Below are 22,223 nucleotides of genomic sequence, written 5' to 3'. Positions count from 1 at the left end.
TCCCAAAATTACAACTATTTATGACTTGAGGAGAAGTATTGAAAAATGGCTTCAATTCCATTTTTTTCGACCAAACACACTCAAAGTGGGGGACATGGGACCAGCCATGTCTCCAAGGTTTGTTTAATAGGCCTATTTTCAACAATATTAATAGGTCAGTCGCATGGGCAATGGCGGAGCCAGAATTTTTAATTAGGGGTTCAAAATCTGAAGAAATAGACACATGAAGTAGCCTAAGGGAGTTCAACATCTACTATATATACATAAAAAATTAATTTAACCATGTAAAAATAATATAATTTTCCGCCGAAGGGGGGCCGATGACCCTCCTAAAGATAGGGTGGCTCCGCCACTACGCATGGGTCGGAGCCACCTTATACGAAAGGTGTGATCTGCTGCACACCTATGTTGGAAAACTATGTGATGTACAAATATTAAATGTGTAGTTACTATAAGTGTATATTTAATTATGAACACCCCTAACACAGGGGAAGAAAATTTGCGCACCCTCGACCAAATTTGTTGAACGTTATGCTACATTTCTTTCTGAATGTGCTTTAGAAAGCATTTTCATATTTAGTTTGTCCACTTGCATAGCTGATAGCTGTCAAGAAACAACACTTTTGACAGACATGATGAAACATCCAATATCTTAACAGACAACACATGATGAGGAACAAGAGTGAGAAAGCATAGTAATTGAAAGAGCTTCATGGTACTACAACATAGTAAAAAGCATTTCTCTATGTGCAAAGCAATGAATTATTGCTTTCTTACATACATTATGATTGTACAATGTTGAAGTTCATGGAAGCAAAATGCTTTCCAAGTCTCTCACCCTAACACAAACAAAATTTGCACATCGGCTCATCAAGAAATGTCTTGATGTGTAATTAGACGAAACCTCACATGTACAGAATCTTTTGCCAATCATCTTCGTAATCAGGTGAGCTTTGATCAAAGAGGTGTGTTGCTGAACTGTACAACTTCAACCCCAGCAGAGCCAAAAAAATGGTAGTGTGGATTTATGGATGTCTAGTAGCTCGTTCGAAAAATGTTTATAGGAGTGGTTAAGTATTTTTATCACTTGTATACTCAGGATCATCAACTACAAATGGCTTCCACTGAGAGTTTCTTTAGAACATTTCGACAAGGATCGCCTCCAAAATTCTCTGGTGTTACCTGTACTGAGCAAGACTCTTTCCCAACACAATTCTGCAAGTATAGTAATAATAACCAATTTAAGATGCAAATAAATCAGTCTAGCTCAGAGATTGTTAGGAAAAGATGCTAAATTGACCAATCAGTTTCTCATGTCAACTCATTAAATTATGATTCATAAATACCTTTTTGAAAGCATCATATGAGCGCGGAGCATGGCAGCTTCCCTGCTGGAAGCTTCCACAAACTCCCTCTGGTGTTCCAAAGCTTGCAAATTTGATTGAAGAAATCTTCTGACCAGGTGCACACTTAAGATGGACTTTAGGCCTGAGAGGTCTGTCAAATTTACCAGATACTAGCCTCTGCCAATTCAACAACTGTGGTTGCCACTCATATATATCAGCACAAACACTTGCTATTTCTCTTTTGACTAAAGTGATTCCGTAAGGATCTCCTCCCCATTCCTCGAATACAACTAACAAATTTCCAGTAGGATACAGCCAAGACCGGGGTACATGGTACCTGAATTTATGATTCTCAGTTAAGTTGGAGCTTCTTGTTACTGTTACATCAGAGTAAAATTCACTAAGGTTTGTCATTACTTACCATCTTTGTGAGCCCTCACCACAGTTAGTTAGGCACTTTTTTTCATCAAACCAGCCAGTATAGTTACAGACACTACAACTTCCAGATGATTTATATGCAGGCCAGTGGCGTCCGAGGCTCTGACCATTTATCCATACTTGACCTTTGCCCATGGTATTCATATCTAAAGCCAAAGGCTCATTTCCATCTGGAGCATTGAATGTAGTCTGTAAACACAGCAAAGGGATTTAGTGGGCTTTTCCTCAGATCTTTTGAAGGCATGATATGATCCGTATTACAGTAAATGCTAGCACTGCTCCATAAAGCGTAATCCTTTAAGTAATATTACTTTCTTATTGAAGGATAACTTTTACTTTTAATAACTAAAATGGTAGAGAAGATATGAGTTATGCACCTTATACCAACTGAGTGGCTGCTTCTGAGCCACTAAAGAGCCTTCCACCCACTCCACGGATGGGCTACCACTGAGTGAATGAAGACTCAGGGCTTCTCCTTTTAGACCAACCTGGTGAAACAAATAAAAAAGTCAGGTAGACAGGCATTATAAGCAAACAATTTTGTTTGAACATCTAAAAAGACAAACCTTGTAGAACCATTTCTGCCATGTTAAATCTCTTGTTCCCTCGTTAAGTCCATTAAGTGAAACTGGTCCAAGAACACCAGCATTCCATGTCTCAAAATGAGGGCCAACGTTCTACATTCAAACACATGTAAAAGCAAGACACGTGATGAGCATATTTTGGAAATACTGAAGTATAACTCTCAAAATCAGTTTCACTTTAGTGCAATGCGTAGAACGAAGCAACTGCGCCGATAACCAGGCATATGTATGATCATATGCACGTGCAATAGAGAAAGAGAGGGTGGGGAGAGAGGGACAGACCGGAAGACCAACAGCAATGCTTAGCAAAGAAATCTTGTTCACACCAGCTCTCAGATTTATACCATTGCTGAAAGTTAGTTTTGGGTCCTCTAAACTTCCGTACACAGTTCCTGCAAAAAGTTTGGATGAACGGAAACATCAAATAACAATGTGCTGCTTGACTGGGACATCAGTTTTTTTTCTTACGCCAAATTGTTTCCTCGGACGTAAATTGCAAGCAATCAAAAGCCTCAAACTTCCATATAAAACACCAAAATAAAAAGAGATTCAAACCACAATTGTATGTAACAAAAGACGTCAGACCTGCTAATTGACCATTCACAAATACATGCAATGCATGGCCAGCAGAGAAGACCGTAAGCCAAGGCCAATTTCCACTATTCAAAAATCCTTCTGTTGGATCAATCTGAATGCTGCGGGTAAACATTATTAATTATAAACATGTGAGCAATATAAAGTAGTTCAAGTGTAATTAACTTCCTTATTTTGTTTGTGAAGCAATACTAGAAGCTACAGACGCACTTACTCAGTCATATACCACAAGTAATCAGATACATCTCTTGTGATATTTATCTGCTCCAATAACCCAACAACTGTGAAAGTATCGTCTTCATGCAATGCTGCGTCTTCATTGTATGACTCCCATGAGAATCCTCTACTGACTGGAGTCATCTTCATCTGAGCACTTTGAGCACCAACCTTTACATTGAATTAAGAGTGTGCTGTCAGACTTCTGACTGTGGAGTTACGTATAAGGCATTCTCTCAAGAAAGTAAAATATTAGAAAATTGTGAGATATTCATGGTTATGTACTAATAACACAAGTACTTCAGGAGAAGAGTTTTTTTCTCACCCTTGCAGTATTATAGACAGTGTTCTTGCAGTCAGGAAGAATGCTGATAGACCAGGGTGGCAAGTTATAATGCATGTTCCCAAATGCCACTTTAGCAAAAGAGTGCTGGTTGTAATTTGCTAGGAAGGCAGCACAGGCCCCAGACTCCGACTTAAAAACACGTGCCTGTAAGAGAAAATGAACGTTTGTTTTCACTTCAATTCTGGTAATGATGATTAGTTTAAGAAGAACCCAAATAAATGTCACCTCTTGATAGTTTCCCAAGGATGTCATAGTTGGATCTGCAGATACTAAAGCTGGCTCACAGAGCTTTATTGCTCTATGTAGATCTTTCAGATGACCCCATTTAGGCTGCCGTAATGACCCTGAAGATCAAAGGGAAAAAAGTTCACTTAGGCAAAACGATTATTTCCACTTCAGTTGCTCTTTTTTTCCATCTTTTACATCTTCTTCCTAGTTCTAATCATGGACTTGACTGTAAAGAAACCTCATAAGTTTTTCTCAATAGCAGTAGACTAACTGAACAACAACATAGTATGATGTAAGTTTTTATCAACAACCATAGATTAACTGAGAAACATAATTTCATTTATGATGAAGAACAGGACTCCAAGTAATTAATTTAATGGAACTGCTAGCATCAGTAAAGCTACCAAAGGTGGTTGAACTTATTCTATCAAACTTGGGAAATTCATCAAGTTTTAGGAGAAGCAGTAGACATTGCTTTAAATGCAGCTTGTATGCCTACTACAACAGGTACATGGCCTTCTGAACTAGAATGACTTGAAATTAGTGATCAAAGCATTCAGCCCTATATACAGCAATGATTTGTTTTCGAGTAAGTAAAGGTGTGCAACATGGAAAACTAACATTCCATCCAAACAGAAGCACAAATAATTTGGTCAAGGAGTCAGAAATGGAAGCGCTGACCCTCACACATGAGGGAAAAAACTTATGGAAAGCAGTGTACTAATGTAAACAGGAATAACAGGAAAAGAAAAAAGAGTTCACAAAAAAAAAATCCCTTTTCTCTATACAAATGGTATGGAACAAAACAGGAAACAGAATTTTGATCCTTAACCATCTCCTTACATTAAAGATGTTCAATCCAAACATAGATTTTAAGAAAGAACATACCAAATTCATCTAGGGGTGCATCATAGTCATAACTAGTAGCAATAAATGGGCCACCAGATGTCCTTCCAAAGTTTGTTCCTCCATGATACTGGCCAAAAAAGAGGAAAAATAGGATCATAGAACAATGTATATTTCTTGGATTCAGAAGATACATACATCTAAATGTTAAAGTCCAATGCATTACCATATAGTAATTGATGAAGGAGCCTCCCGTTTGTATAAATCTTGCGACAGCAAACGCCATATCCTCTGCAGGACGGTAAGGAACTGGACCTCCAAATTCAGTAAACCTGCCAGCATTATCAAAACAGAAAATCATCCCGTCATGAACTCTAGCAAAGATGTAAAATAAGATATTGTTCACCTATTGCTTATGAGAGATGAATATGCAGTTTACCAGGCTGTCCAGGCTTCAGTCCACATCTTGGGTTTATTAGCCTTATTTGGTGTGAAGTAGTCACAGTAGAAACCATTGCAGGTATTAATCTGAGCAGGGAAAAGAAATACATTACGGTAAAATACCCGAGAAAATTTTATTAAAAAGGAAAGAGGAACAGAAGACATGCCAATACAAGTTATGTTTCCAGGATGTTTTAAAGTATTAGTAAAAGTAGCTATCAGAAACAGGGGAAGTACAGTATCTCTCTGATTGCAAGTTTGATTCAGACAGGTAAAGAACGTTTGGTAGGGTGTATAAGAATGGTGCTAAATAGGGTGAATTAGTAGCGATTGCATTAGTAATGCTAGAATTAGTTATGCTGAGATTATTTCTTATGCATTGTCTAGTTTGGTGTATTAAAAATAACATGCATTGCATAGTTTCTAAAAAAAAAATTTGTTTACAAAAATAACCTCAACAAATACGGTGGAAAGGATATGGAAAAGGTTTTGAGGGACAATTGTGTCTTTAACAATGCTAATGCAAGCATTAAAAACCCTTGCATTGCTGATACCATATGCATTGCATAATACCAAATAGAGTGTATACATTAGTTATACTTAAGTTGAAAAAGTTCACCCAACAAGGTATTAGTAATACACAAAGCTAATGCATGCATTATTTATTCTAATGCATCCTACCAAACGACCCCTAAGAAACAAACATATTCACAAGTCAGTGATTACAAGAGTCAAAGGTCACTGAATATATTTTTAAGAGACAAGAAAACAGATAGGAGTAGGAACAAAAGCCACCCCATGTGCAGGGACTAAAACTATTTTATTTAATTAATTCATCAACATCTAGGTTGACAACTGACAATAATTTTTGCATAGAAAATTAATGAAATTATATAGAATCCACTTACAATAGGATCAGGAACATCATCTTGCTTGCACATGATCCATGGGACACCAGTGCCAAGATCCACAGCCATTTTGGCTGCCCACTCTGAGTAAACTTTACCAGGTTCACCTAGTTCCCACTCCATAGGTCCATATTCATTTTCTATCTGTCAAAAAAAAAATTCAAAGACAAATATCTTCATCAAACAAATTTGCAAGATTAGTGGAGAAAATGATAACAAAAGATACTGAAATTTCTTTAACAACCTGAGATAGAATAATTGGACCACCCTGAGTTTCATAGAGCTTTTCTGCTTTCATCATATCAACAATCTTAGTAGTGAACTTTTGCATTGCAGCCTACATTACAGCATTTACACAAAAAGAATAACACCCAAATTAGAAACCAGTCACATTGAAATGAAGAACTTTTCATATGACAACTTGATCTAACCTTGAAAGGCTCATTGTCTGTTCTGAAACTGATACCTGGAACATACTTCAGCCAAACAGGAAAACCCCTGAAATTAAAACAAGTAATATGAGCAAGAACTTAAATTTATGCCTATATGGGGTGCCATAATTTTAAGCCATACCCAAAATTCCATTCAGCACATGCATAAGGTCCAATCCTAAGATGGACATAAAGTCCTGCTTCTTGCACCACTTTGATGAACTTCACTAAATCATACCTCTCTTCAAAATAATACTAGAAAGGGAAAGTAAAGTTAAACACTAGCAGCAAATGATAAAAAACATGAAAAATTAAAAAAAAAATGAGTCTACTTTACTCACTTTCCCTTCTTCAGTCTCATGCCCATTCCAGAAAACATAAGTCTGTATAACATCCACTCCCCCTTCTTTTGCCTTCTGAATAAGATCTGGCCACATCTGTGTAACCCCAAAACAAGGAAAAAGATTTAAACTTTAAGACACCCATTTGCCAAAAGAACAATCTTGAACAAAAACATGTAACATCAAAACCAACATATGAAGTAAATTTATTTATTTATTGACATGAGAATATACCTCAGGGGTGCTTCTAGGGTAGTGAATGGATCCAGAAATGAGAATTTTTCTTTGTCCATTTATAATGATAGCTTTATGGTCATATGAAACAGAAGCAATTCCACAAGAAACCCATAAACACAATAACAACATCAGCAACATTGCTATCCAAGAACCCATATTTGTCAGCATTGAGACAAATCAAGAATCAAGATTGTGCCTTTACAAGGCACTGAACTAATGAACTAACTTCCTCTCAACCCCCACACCTTATTATTCCTTTTTTTTTATCAAGTTGCAAACTTTATTCTATTCTTGCAATTATATAGGGATTGAAAAAAAAGTATTGAAGGGAAAACAGCTGTTATTGTTGCCTGAGGAATTTTCTTCTTTTTTGTTCTTTTTTATGTTTATACCGGCAGTCCATACTTTTTTTCTAGTGCTGAGCAAAAGAACAAAGAAGAAAGAGAAACTTGCTGCCTAGAGTAGTAGTACAAGTTCCAAGTAGATCACATTATTCAATTATTAAGGGTCTGTTTGGCAAGAAAATTGTGAATATTTACTTCTTTTTATTCCAATTTATAAAAGAAAAGGAATGTTTATTTTCTTTCTTTTGCGATTCTTTAATTTTAACTTTTTCTATAAAGCTATAATTTAAGACAAAAAATATTCAGAACATCTTTGTCCTTCTAGTTCATATTAAGTGAATTGTTAATATTTTTTTTCATAGTTCAAAATAAGTGAATTTTTTAATGTTCAAAAAAAATTATTGAGATTTTTTTCATATTTACCCTTCATTTAATAAGGTTCTTAACGAAGTACTTTATAGTTTTTTTAGGAGATAAATTTTGAAACAATCAAAAGGATAATAATGAAACAACAACACACCTCGTGGAATCTCTCATGGATGGATAAAATGTATGCAGATTTTATTACTATTTCATGAAGATAAAGAGATTGTTTCTAGAAGACCCTCGGCTCAGAAATAGCAATTTTAGATACAAAATGAAACTATAGTGAGTTACAAGAAAACAGTATGAAGTCTAGGGGAAGGAAGCAACACTACAACACAATAGTGCAATAATTGAAGCACATACACAACATACTGGAATAGATTATTGAAAATAATAATAAATGATGATGGATATATTTTTTTTAAAGTACAGTAAAACAAAGATAACAATATTGAAAATGTGAAAAATTATGCGTACTTATTTGAAAATGTGTTTGACCATAAATACTATAAATTAGACTTGTTTTTTGTATTTTTATGAGTGATTTGGAATGAGAAATTGCAATAAAGTTTTGGTATTTTGAAATTAACTTTAAGCTAAATTTCAAAATTTTATTGCCAATCATAATTTTTGAAAAAAAAAATTATTATCAAAATGCCCACTTAATAACTTTTCACAATTAATATTGAATTTTATTGTAAAATACATTGAATCTGGTGTTTATTAAAACTTGGAAGTATTTAAAACTCATTTAGGGAAGTAATTCTAAATAAAATGTGGAATTATTTATTTTATCTTATATTTGATTGAATCTTAATTTTGATATAAATAATTTAAGGATTATTTGTATCATATTTGTAAATTGTAATATTAATTTTATAGCACACTCAGCAAAATACTAGTTTGATAATTGATACCATTACTCACATGATAAAATAATAAAATAATAATAATGCTTCTCCATTATATTCATTATTCACTAAATAATTTCATCTTGCATTATATTTCTCATACTATAATTTTCTCAAAAACCAAACAACCCCTAGTTTTATATATTTAAGATAAATTCCATCTGGTGTGTGACTCTTAAGATTTTTACCCACTATTCGTTTAAACTATCGTCATTTCTTCATAATCATGTCACTTAGTTATTTTTTTAATTCCAAATTATTGATATTTTAAGTTTGGACACGTGAATTAAGAAAAGGAGGCCTTAAAACTTATAAATAATTTAAATTTATTTTGATATCAAACAATTTAATAGCATATTCTTTTTAAGGAGAAGGATTTGATACATCTTTCAATTTTGTTATTTAGAATTAATATATTCTTATTGTGAAAGTGACTCACATACACTTTTACTAGTACACACATAACTCACATATATCTTCTTCTTTTTTTCTCGAAAGAGGGAAAAAATCAATTTTTTATTTATTTATTTTTTAATTCTAAGTTTTATGATTAATAATCTTTAAATATAGTACATTTCATATATCCATAATTGAAGATCATGTATTCAAAATTTTCTCTACTTTTTAATTTCATATCAAATTAAAATCAGATAAATAAACTACAACGCGCGTAACAAAATGGAATAATTAGTTGAGAATAATTATGTGAGAACTTTTGGATTTTGTTAAAAGCACCTAGGTTGGGGCCCTTTGTGCATTTATTTTTTTAACTATGTATTGGGACCCACTTTTCCATATTTCCATTCAATAAACTAATTTTCACACTGCCTTTATGAAGCATAAGATTTTTTTATTAAATCGGCGCAAATAGCTTAATTACAAGTACTAAGGATTGTTTGGCTTTAATTTTAAAAATATAAATTTTAATGCGGGGCTTTTAAGCTACTACACAAAGATTCATTTATTAAAAAATAAATAAATGCCTGTGTTTTTTTTTCTCAAATGAATAAACGCTACTACGCGAGTAACAATATCTTTATAGTCACTATTACAAATAATTGGTTGGTACGTGATTTTTACTCTCTCAAGAAGAGTGTGTATGATATTTTTAATTATTTATCATCAACTGCACACTTTGTTTAGATATTTAATATGAAATTGTGATTTAAAATTATTATATTTGAGCATACAATAATTTATGGTATTTGAACGTATAATATTCTAAAGATTATGTATATTGTATTTGTAATATTAATTTGTACATAGGGCCTCGAATTTACTATAAAGTGCGTGAAGCTGCATTCTTTTTGTCTTCGTAGTTTTTTATACTTTTTCACATTGGAATGCCATGTTTGCTTAGTAATTCTTGCAAAGAAGAATTTCTAGCAAAGGTGGAGCCAAGATTTGAGGTTTATAGACTCATATAGAAGTAACAAATAGAAATGGATAAGTCAAATCAAATTTAGGCAGGTCGAATCGAATATCAATGGATCAAAAATGAGTCGGATAAAAATCGTTAAAATATTTGAGTTATACATAATATGCATAAAGAATGGGTAAATAAAAGGATAAATGAATATTCATATTATCCATTACTTCTTATTATATAAAAGAAATAAATATTCTTAAATTACAAATATTTTTTCTTATTATTTTCTACTTTTAAAGTGTGTCTGATATGAAGGAATATTTCATCTCTTGTATAATAATATATAATAATCGATAATTTAATGAATGAGTGTCGATGACTAACTTTTCTTAAAATTCTAATTTTGAAATTACATTTATGAAATAGTGAAAAGAAATAATAGTAAGTGATCCGGGTTTTATTTCTTGTTGTAAATTTTATGTTTTGTTTTAAAAAAAAATAAAATTAATAGAATTTCTATAAATAAAAATTAGGCAACAAAGGAAAAAATATGTAAGTTTTATGTTTTCTCTTTTTAAAAAAGAATAGAAAGCATATAGATAAAAATAAAATAATAGGTGAAACTAGTGGGTTTCAAATCTACATATTTGGTTGTTATAAAAAATCTGATTCTTTACATTGAATCAAATGTTGTTTCGTTAGTGGGTTTTTCACTTATAAGTTTGTTATATTTACTATCATTTTAAATATATATATAGAATTTATGCAAAAGTTATTGAGTTTGTCCGAACTTTCCTCTTACACAATAGCTTCACCCGTAGTTTTCAGTACTGAGCGATCAATAGCTTGAAAAAGATAATTTTTCGCTTTGAAATTCTCTAACCTTAGATAAGGCTAGGCAACGGACCGGAACGAAACCATCGGACCGGAACGAACTGGTACCGGAACGGGACGGTTTGACCGGTACCGGGATGAACCAAACTAGAATTACCTAGATGGATACTCGGTTCTGTCCCATCCCACTATTTATCGGGATGGAACCGGAATGGAACGGGATGGAATAAACGGGACGCTATTTCAAAAAATGATTAAAAAAAAAAATAGTTATTTTGATTTTTTGAATTACGAAAATATGAATGTTTTTTTATTTTTCTAGTTTAAATTAATAGTTTGAAATTTATAATGTAATTTTACTTAAGTTTATTTTAAAGATATTTTTTTTTAATTTTTACCTATCAAGTTTGCAAGTTAAGTTTAATAAAGTTTTTTTTTTTAATGTTTTTGAGCTTAGTTTTCAATATTTGAATCTTTTGAAGTTTATAAGTTACTACTTATTAATATGTTATAACTTATAAGCTATATTTATAACTTGTAATTTAAATAACTTAAGTTTGTAATTTTAAGAAATTAAATAAAAATAAGGATAAAACAATGACACAAATTAAAAAATATCAATCCAATTTATTTAAATTTGTATTACAAATTACAATTACAATTTACAATTATTAGTAGACTGCATAATTTACGCAGTCACCTTCTAGGAAGGGTTCTGTTTCAACTAAGCCTCGAATGTAATACTAATAGTTGTATAGTCCCGTAAAGCCTTTCTCTAACTTAGCAATAGATTGACTGTGATCAACTACTGGTCTTGATAAAGCACGTTGACGATCTTAAAGTTCCAAGTCATTGTCACTACCACATCCAATGGCTGAATCTATAAAAAGTTCATATTGACTATCTAACTTTGGAAGTCCTTGAGTTCTCCGCTCAACATTTATCTAATCTCTAAACAGCACCGATATCTCCAACTTGTCTTCTTCTGCTAACGAATATCTGTGGTCTCCAATTTAAAATCTTGTCGCGCTGAAAGCTGCCTCCAAAGCTACTGATGATCCTTGAATTGCAAGCACATCCTTCACCATCCTACTAAATTTTGGAAATTGAGTTCCACGAGTCCTCCACCAGTTCAGTAGTTGTGGTATACCTTCCTCGTTTGTAATATTACCTGAACCCTGTTCAAGATATTTAACAAATTCACATTTATTAGAAGAGTCAAGACCAAGTTTATGTTTCACTCTACCATGGGCACCTACTCGAGGCATAGACATTTGAGGATTTTCAACATTATCTAAGGAATAATATTTATCATACATTTCTTTAGCAAGTAATTTTATACTATTTTGACATGTTACCAAATCAGGTTGTTCTTCTGGTTTAATATCTAAATTTTGATAAATGCATTCAACTAAAACTTTTACACCATACTTTTTATATCCAGGGTTGAAAAGAATTGCAGTTAAATAAATTTGAGGGATAGGAAAAAAATATTTCTTAAATTTTGTAATCATAACTTCAATAGCACTGGTAAATAATTCATTTGTTTTATATTCAGAAAAGAGAAATGAAATCTCACATATATGTATTAAAATTTCGAAAATAGTAGGATAATACATTCCAGAAAAAACTTTAGTAGCATCATAAAATAATTTCAAAAATACTCTATGTTCATTTACTTCATCACAATCACTATCATTAAGTTTAAATTCAGGATAAGCATTATGACTATTAAATTGCATAGTAATAGGTTTTCTATATGTATAAGCAACTTCAACCATATCATAAAAGGAATTCCATCTAGTTTTTACATGTTTCGAAATTTTTCTAAACGGAAGTTTACATGCATTACAAAGCTCTTTAAATTGATTAATTCTACTACTACTATGCATATGAAAAATATATAAACAAGAATTATCAACTTTATCACAACTATTTTCAAATAATTTCACACCGTCACTAACAACCAAATTTAATACATACGCAGCACATCTATGTCATGACCCAACCACCGAGCCGTGCGGGTACCCACTCTAACACCTAAGTAGGAGAACCCTCATTTCCCAATAGTAAAACATGCAAAAATTTTAAGAAAATAGGAATAAATATAACCCTATGATTTTATAAATAACGCCTTTAGACACACTATTAGATAAACTTGTAAGGTAATTTAAACCACTCCTAATGGATCTAGTCTAAACAAATACAAGAGCTACTAAAAGAACAACTGGACAAGATAAATAAAAGACACTGCTCCCACCATGCGGAAAGAAGAATAGAAGTTGTTGGAGATTTTCTTCGTCTTCACCTAATGAAACGTCACCAATCCTGCATTCAAACTATGTCAAAAGACATAACAAGAGTAGTATCAGTACAAAACACACATACTGGTAGGCATCATCGGTCAACCCGACGCCCACCAGATAACATAAGAAACCAACTAGTAAGATCATGGAATAAGCCACTCAATTCTCTACTTTTACCCCTTCTTAATCAACTCACTTACTGGATTCTTGATCATAGCTTAACCATTCTAAACACATAAGAAATTTTCCAAGTACAAACACCACCAAATCAACTAACCGTACACGTCCTACCTTACTTCCTCGTCACATTACCAACCATAGTCACATAATACAATGATTCCAGCTTTCTTAACACTAACTCAACTCTCGCCATTACAACCCATGACAACCCACTATAAATCGTCATACACGAGTCCACTAAGTACAACATAAACAAACTAATACCATACTTTACTCACAAACGTATATCAAGCATATACAATAATGTCAACAAGTACACGAACAACAAATAACTCACATTCATATCATATCATTGGTCCTCTCACGGAACCCAAACTCAAACAATTAGCATGTCGGAACGTGGCAATCGATCCCAAGTTAGTGTGCCGGAACGTGGCAGTCGATCCCATGTTTATGCCGAAACGTGGCAATTCGATCCCATATTATGTCGGAACGTGGCAATCCAATCTCATTCACACACCACAATCATAAACACAAGTACATCATCAAGATCATACATTTAAGTCATGATTTCATGGCAATGATATTCATCTATCTCATTTACAACAAGTGTGATCAACATTGCAATATTCATACATACACAAGTATCATAATGAAGCAAAAACAGGCATACATCACACAAACATAGAATCACAATCATCACCTACAAATTTCTCCTCAATCCCTATCGCATATGTAATAATTGACCATACTCCGCCCTAGTTCATCGTTAGGATTTCTCATTAGATTTTAATCCCCATTCCTCATAATTCCTCAATTTCGTCACTTCAATTATCGGATGTAACATACATTCATAATCTAGTTCCACTCTTGATTTCATGTCCTCATTCTTGACCCAATTCTATCCATGATAGCAATTCTAGATTTTTCTAACAACTTGTCAATTCCTCCTCACAAGACACAAACCCACATACTTTGAATTCTAAGGATTATTCCTGTAATTCACTCGGTGCATGAATGTCTACCCACAACCCTACCATTGATTTACATATATCACGTAGTAAGCATAGATTTAAAACTACTCAATTGTAAAAAAAAAAAAACCAACCTACTTGAGTGCCATGCAGTTGTATAGAGTTTTTGACTTTGATTAGAATTTTTTGGGTTCGTGACGGTGAATTTAGCCAATAATTCGTAAGATTTCGCCATCTCCACGCTAGAAATCTCCTTCTCCTTCCTTCCCAAGCTTAGAGCAGCTTTTCTGAGGTTTCTAGGGTATTTTACGACTTATTTAGGTATTTTAGGGAGATGGAGAAAATATGATTTCTCGTAATTTACGTTCTGCCTCGCTTATCCCACTCTGGCGCCAACTTATCCCACACTAGCGACGGCACCCCAGCGGCACCTGGTCCGCCGTGGCGGGTCAATGGCCCGGATTTTTTCGAATCTTTGCTTTTCCTAATTAACAACAGTTCGGATCGTTACAATCTAACATGAAAAGCATATTTACTAATAGGACATAGTCTAGGTTTTAGCATATTAATAACATTTAAATTAGTAGAAGCATTATCTAAGTAATACTAATGACTTTATCACAAAGATCAAAAAAATCTAAAATTTCTAACACAGTAATAGCAATATACATTTCAGTTTTTTCTGTTGACAAATTTTATAACTGATAATTTTTTTTTGTAAATTTCAATTATAATCAGTCCAATGCGTAGTAACAATTAAATAATCAAAATCATTAGGACTACGACCCATATCAGTGGTAATAGCAACTCTACAATCCATTATTTCAAAATAGACACGCAAAAATTGACAATATTTTTCTTGAAATTCAAAAATATCTCTTTTTACCATACTTCTTGTTAAACCTTCAAAACTAGGATTATATGTAGAATATATGCAATAAAACCCGGATATTCTACAAAACTAAAAGGTAAACCACAAACAACAACAATTTTAGCAAAATTTTCACGATTACGATCCTTATTATAGGTTTGATGTGTAAGAGGACCACTTGGATTCGAAGTATTTAATTCATCTTGAACCATATTTGACCCTCTAGCCAATGCTCCAACACTAGAATTTTCACAAACACCAAGAGAAGATAAATATGCAAACCACTATTTACTATGTTTTTGAATCAAATGCTTTTTTAATCCCCCTTCCCCGTTGAACCTCCACTCCCACCAGATTTATATTTAAAATGTTATTTACTAAGATTACATATACTAAAAGTTTTTTCTTCATTCAAATTACAAAATTTCCACACATTTGATTTTAAAGTACGTTGTACCTTGGTCTTACCTCTAGTTGGAACAATAGGGAGACGACTAGTTCCAGCCGGAAGATTGTCCTCATGAGGTGGAACTTTAGTACTATTGAGGTCGGGACTAGTCGGTGTATCATATAAATCTACTTCTTCATTTTCTTGATAATTACCATAATGTCTTTCATAAACCTTTTCGAAAATTATAGGAGTATCCGAATTAATTTCTATAAGATCGAGACGAGAAAAACTAGTTTCATTCACATGCGTAAATTCATCCGTATTCATTCTAACAAGAGGAAATTTAGATTTAGAAGCACTAGAACTTTTATTATTTTTTGTAAACATATTTTTTACTCCTTGTACAACACCTTTTTTACCTCCACTTTTTTTAGAAGACTCCATGATATAACATTATAAATTATAAAATACGAAATTTAACAAGAACAAATAAAATATTATAAGAACAACTTACAAATAATAAATACAAAAAATAAATATAAGATTAGAGAGTGGAACAAAGTTACCAAACGTTTGTGTAAAGAACAAATGATTATAACCGAAAATTAAAAAATTGATGTCGAAACTTAAAGTTTGAAGAAGATTCCTCCTCCAAAATTAACCAAATGATTATTCAAATCTTCACAATTACAAAATAATATGATTGAAATTTGGAACTTGAAAATTGAGAAAAAAAATAATATTTGTTATTGTAAATTTGTAGTTAAAAATATAAAGAAATGGAGTATTTATAGGATTTACATTTTAGAAATAAAAGGGGAGTAAGGGATTTGAGGAATTTTTTTTTACCGTTTGAAATATTAACGTTTGAAAAGTATTGAAGTTAAAAAAAGACTGGCAGTTGATAGTTGGCACATTGAAAATGTCAAAGTGACAACTGACAAGACAGCCACTGCCAATGGCAGGCGGCAGACACATTGAAAAAGGTCAAAGGGACACATTACACACTACCCTATATATTATATATATAATATATTTAATAAATAAATAAAAATATCGAAATCAAAACGGATCGAAACGAAATCGGAATGAACCGGTATCGAAATATCGATATCAAATCGTGATACCGTTCCGTTTTGGCTACCGGTTCATGATATCTCATTCCGTCCCGAAGATAACCGGACTGGTATCGGTACAACACAGTACGACGCTCAGCCTTAACCTTAGACTGTCAATTCTATTTTTTTTTATTTACTTTAGACAAAACAATATCAGTGGCGGACACTTGTACATATACAAAAATCTTTGGACCCTAAGAAAGTTCTCCATCAATATATTTTTATGATCGTAATGACCATCCAAGCGCAAAATAGCGGCTTGAATAAATTTTTCAAGGTCATCGTACCACAATAATACCATAAATAATAAAAAGTCTTTTTGGCTCTGATACCAGAAGATGAAAATCAATATAAAACACTTTCACTTGCAATTACGTTCATTTTGTTGCTATTGATTTCTATTAGATTTTTCTTTTTTGATTTTTTTTATATTTTTATTTCATATATTACACATTTAATTCAGTCAAGTACTTTTATTAAGATAAAGAACATGTCCACTGTATGTTAAGTATATGATACAAACATGTTTGGTTCTCAATTCTCATCTCTAAAATTTAAAATAGTGAACCATATCCAGCAATCCTCAATCTTAGACCAGTAAATTTTTAGATACGAGTATGTTTGTATTAAGTGAATTTTTTATTTTATTTAAAAGAGTAACTTTTTAAAGTTCAACTTAAGTTACTTTTAAGTCAAAAAATAAAAAATAAATAGGAGGGTCTTACCTTTGATTTTTTTTTGTAAATAATAAAACCAAGTGAATGTTCATGTGGGGTCACTCCACTGTAGCAATGTAACTTCTCCAAGTAAATTGTACCTATAAAGGCGGCATTAAATACAACAAAGAGGGACACCAATATTTATAAAATACTATACTTTCTCTCTTTCTTTTTTCTTAATACTTGTTGTTTTCCTTTCCTCTTTCTATGTTTTTCCATTTGATTTAATAATCTACTTTTATTTTATAACACGTTATCAATACGAGACTCTACCATTTAAAATTAACTTTCTATTTCAGAACTTGAAAAGATACCGCCTCACCGAAAATTAGTAAGAATTTCTCTTTTGTTGTTTTCTTTCTATGGTGAGGATAGAAATAAAATTAATGTTAGATCTCATTAAATATTACTCCAGTGGTATTAGGTTGGTTAGTTTTTACTCTCTCAACTCCATCGAGAGTAAAATCCTTTTTTCAAGGTATTAGCCTTCAAGTTTTTCAGCAATAACTATTCTTATTAAGAAATGTGGAGATATGTTTATTACTCCCTCTGTCTCAATTTACGTGACTCACTTTCCTTTTTGATCAGTCCCAAAAGAATGACACATTTTCTTATTTGGTAAGAGTAAAAGTAAATGGCAGGACACTTTTTTGGCACAATTTGGCATGACACAGCGAAATGACAGAAATAACCTTTTGGCTCTTGGCTCCAAAACCACCTAAACTTCCCTCCAAAAAAGAAAACCACCTTTCACTTTTCTTTTTTATTTACTTTACTCGTTTTATTTCATTTACTTTACTCTTTCAATATCATTACTTTCTTTTTTACTTAATTCATTTTATCTCTCATTCTAGAAAATGTTTCTTAATTTTCTTATGTTGGTTGGCTTAAATATTTTATAAAATATTTCTCAAATAAAATTATTTTCCTCAAATAATAATGTTTTCCTTACCTCACTATGTACCCCGACCCTCCCCATTCAAAAAACTAATTTTTTAATTTTTTTTTTCTTTTAAAAAATCAATTTATTTTGTTACTACACCCAAACTAGCCCCTCCCCCCAACTAAAAAAAAAATAACAAGTTAAAATTTTGTTTTTGAAAAACAATTCAAAGTTAGATTTTTTCGATATTTTTACCCCTCTCAACTCCTGACTGTCCCACCCCCGCTTTCCACAAAAAAATAATAATTAAATTTTCATTTGTTTTAGTCCACACTTACCCCAACCACCTACTCCCCCCCCCCCCCCCTAAAAAATTAAAAAAATTGTATTTTAAGAAAATATTTTTCATTTTATTCTATTATATATATACTAATGAAATTATTCGTGCGTCGCGTGGTTGTAATGAAAATTAATAAATTTATTTATTTTATCATTTATAAAAAATAATTCTATGAATTGCTATTTTTTAATTATAATGAAGTAGTATGAAATATTTATATCAAGCTAGTGATATAAATGACAATGTAAATTTTTGTCTTCATATGAAACATGATACGTTTTTTCAATATGCTAAATAGACTTTATATGCATATGGTAGTACAAACAATTTAGAGGTCAAATTTTGAAACAACAATCTATGTATTAAGTTGAAAACAATACATTTTTTAATTTAAATCTTATCTATCTTTTGAGTACTCGATCATTTATGATAACACCAATTTTGATATTAATTTTTTTTTTGAACTTTCACGTTACGTCGTTTTCATCACATTTGTTTACTATTTATATATTAAAGAAATGTTTTTAAAAATTATAACATCGAAACAAATAGGAGTTATCAATAATATTTGAGAGTAGAAGTTATAGAGAAGATAAGAGACATGAGTTGTCATAACTTTTGTTGACACCCAATTTTGACCCTCCCCAATATAAATTAATCGCCGAGTTTCTTCCATTTTAAACGATCTAAAATAATTAGTTTTTATAAATTTTGAAAATAGTTTGCGAGTTATTTTAAATAAATTATGTCACTTATTATATCTTTTAGACAATACTTATATTTTACATATTTATATATATAATTAATATATTTTAGGAACATTAGAAAATCGTCTAAAAAATATTTAGTTTTACTTAAATATTTGGTTAACTAGTTTAGTTATAGAATAGTTTATATTTTTGAAATAGTTAGTTTATAATTAAGTTAATTATTTTATTTCGTTGAGATTAAGAAGCTTGTTAATTGATTAATATTAATTTATTTTATTTAATAGTTAACCAATTTCGTTAATATCAATTAAATTTGGTTACATCTTTAATCCACATGGTCTTTTTCCAATTACAAATCTAGTCAATCTTTTACCTCCATCTAAACCCATTTTAAGACAAGTTTTGAGCCTTTTCTCATTAACCTCTAGCCCACTCCTACTATTCCCAGCTGACCCATCCCTTTACGACAATATCCACTCCAATACTCCTTTTCCCTTAGTCCAAAGAGAAACCCAGAACAACCTCCCATTCTCAGTAAACGACAACAACTCCAACAATCCCTCACGCGAGTTCACAGCACCACAACGTCTTCCTCGCTGCAACAACAGCAAAAAAGCACCTGCCAGCACGCGAAATTTGTCCTAGCACCGTGAGATCGAGCCTCAAGGACGGGAGATCGATCTGAGGCGTCCGTCTACCTTTCCTCTTCCGGAATGGGACGATTTTTCAGAGAAAAAGTTGTATCCCCTTAATGGTGAAAGCTTTTTTGAGTTTGAATTCGAATTGGAGATGGGTCTTGTTGATCCAATTTTTTTTTTATCCTTTTCCCCCCCCATTCCGAACCCTATTTCCCCTTTATATATATTGCTCTTTATTTACTGTAAAGGGGTGAGGGGAAAAAATATTGGAAGAACTAGCTACAATTTGAGAGAAAACATAGTACATTATTAGCTATAAATTTACACAAGAATAGCTCTCAGAGGTAGAGAGGACGAGAGTTTCAAGCTTTGCTCGAGTCTTTGTTCACTTTCCCCGTTCACGTGAGTTCATCAGAGTCATCCCTTGTGGTGGTGAAAAAACTCGTCCTGCTCGTTGTAGTCCCAACTCGCTGCTCAAGAAGAGGTAAATAACTCTTGGCCCTTTTCTTTCTTTCTGATTTCAATGAGTGTCGGATCATGAAATATTCGTTGTTGGTTATGAGTTGATCTTACATGATTTGTTTCGAGCCTAAGTCTATTCTTCATCGTAATCCTTTTCTGAAATTAGTATATGTATGTTGTTCTTCAAAAGGATCTTTTCGTTTGTCTGAGATGGTTTTCTCCGCTATAGTTCTTCTCGAGTTTTCTTAGTTAAGTTTTTCTCACTGTTTTGTCTAAATTTTGTTATGGTTGGTTTGTAGTACGGTTGATTCTTCTTGTTCGTCCATCTTAGCCTTTTTTTTGTTACTTGCGTGTTGTTTAGCTTTCCTTTTGCAAATGATTTACTTGTTCTCTCATTCTGCCTTTGTTCTGTTCCTGTACTGCGCAAAATGTTTGATTTTCAGAGGATTGGTTCTCATTTTATGTTCGTTTTTTTACGGTGTATGATGCTAACATTTTCCAAATACTATCCAACTGGTATCGTTGTTATTCGCTAAGTTAAATGCTCCATGAGAAATGGTTTTATTCCTATCTTCTCATATTTCGAAGTATGACCTTTATTTGGTGGCCTCGCCTCTAAGGTGTTTAGGTGTTTTCACTACTTCAGTCTAGTGTAGAGTTTTAATGTGTTTACTTTGGCCCTTTCTATCTGTAGGTGTCTGACTACTTTGTTTTTGCGACTTACAACTTGATTCGAATTCTTTCCTTTTGGCTGAAATCGTGTTTAAAACAAATGCTTTAAAATAACCGAGTTACTCTAAAGTGTGAGGCCTTGCTCGGTTTTGTTTTCATTCCCTGATTTGTCTTTCTTTGGCCTTGCGTCTTGCTTACCGAATGAAGTCAAAAATCGATTTCAACATAAAGATTAGTTACTGTTCGACTTTTGAGCATCAATTATATGGGTTGTTGTTGTTTAGTTCACATCAGTTTCGAGAGCTAATTGTAATAGAGATTCTTCTCAAAATTTGCATTACTTCTTAGACCGGACATGAAGTTTAAGTTTTACTCTCTCTGATCTAGTTGTCACTTACTATGAGGGTTTGGAATATGCTAATTCTTTTGTTCTTAGAAATAGTTGGGTTGTGTGCTAATTGCTTGTTATTAATTTTGACGCCATTAAAGATCTAATTCAATTGTCTGGCATGTCACTAGTCTTTGTGTTAAGGATATCTTTAGTCTTTATTTCTTGATTTGTCTTATGTAGATCATTCTCTTTTGATTTGTTATTTTAGAATATCATATTGCTTCAACTTATTTTTGATTTATTTTGAGCTTTACTTATGTTAATCCTTTGTCATTTGATTCGCATGTGACATGAATTCGAGTCCACTTCGGACTCCATCCCCGCATTTTCGAGTATCGAGTCAGCCTTTGGTGTTTGAGGGTGAAAGGGAAGCTAATGCAAGCCTCCAAAAGCTCAAAAAAGAGTTGTATACCTGCTGTATACAGAAGTATACACTGCTATACAACAATTGTATACATGATATACAGGGAAGAAAAAATGAAATGCAGGTTGCAAGGGTCAAAATGGACTGTATACACTTGGCATATAGTCCGATATACACGAAAATGGATCAAAATATTGCCTATATACATCGAAATACACTTTTTGTATACACAGGTCTTTGGGGCAAAAATGGGCTTGAAGTCCAATAGATTGGGCCCAAATTTGGGCATTCTCTTATTATTACCATTATTTATTTGTTCGTATTAACTCTCTAACCCTTTTTATGTGATTTGTTAATTAACTTAAATAAATCCCCAAAAGATGAACCATATTCTTTTTATTACTATACTTTAATAAAATTTCAT

The 22,223-nt window shown here is 32.4% G+C and overlaps 1 protein-coding gene across 1 annotated transcript; it reads right to left on the bottom strand.

Moving 5' to 3' along the window:
• Positions 1–716: 716 nt before the first annotated feature.
• LOC125835245 (beta-galactosidase) lies at positions 717–7,398 on the bottom strand. The gene is made up of 19 exons (XM_049514374.1): positions 6,954–7,398; positions 6,720–6,815; positions 6,521–6,633; positions 6,379–6,445; positions 6,192–6,284; positions 5,948–6,091; positions 5,038–5,126; positions 4,825–4,930; positions 4,641–4,728; positions 3,750–3,868; positions 3,504–3,668; positions 3,177–3,349; positions 2,954–3,063; positions 2,651–2,760; positions 2,351–2,461; positions 2,162–2,272; positions 1,768–1,973; positions 1,347–1,683; positions 717–1,215 (listed from the first exon to the last, which is right to left on the bottom strand). Exons 1-19 carry the CDS (start codon positions 7,122–7,124, stop codon positions 1,105–1,107), a joined length of 2,520 nt encoding a protein of 839 aa, XP_049370331.1. The 5' UTR covers positions 7,125–7,398; the 3' UTR covers positions 717–1,104.
• Positions 7,399–22,223: the final 14,825 nt, after the last annotated feature.

Source organism: Solanum verrucosum, unplaced genomic scaffold (assembly GCF_900185275.1).
Source record: "Solanum verrucosum unplaced genomic scaffold, falcon-dt-bn FXZP01001278.1, whole genome shotgun sequence".
Classification (NCBI taxonomy): domain Eukaryota; kingdom Viridiplantae; phylum Streptophyta; class Magnoliopsida; order Solanales; family Solanaceae; genus Solanum; species Solanum verrucosum.
Note: the sequence above shows the minus strand (reverse complement) of the source record. Positions and strands in the feature narration are given on the sequence as shown.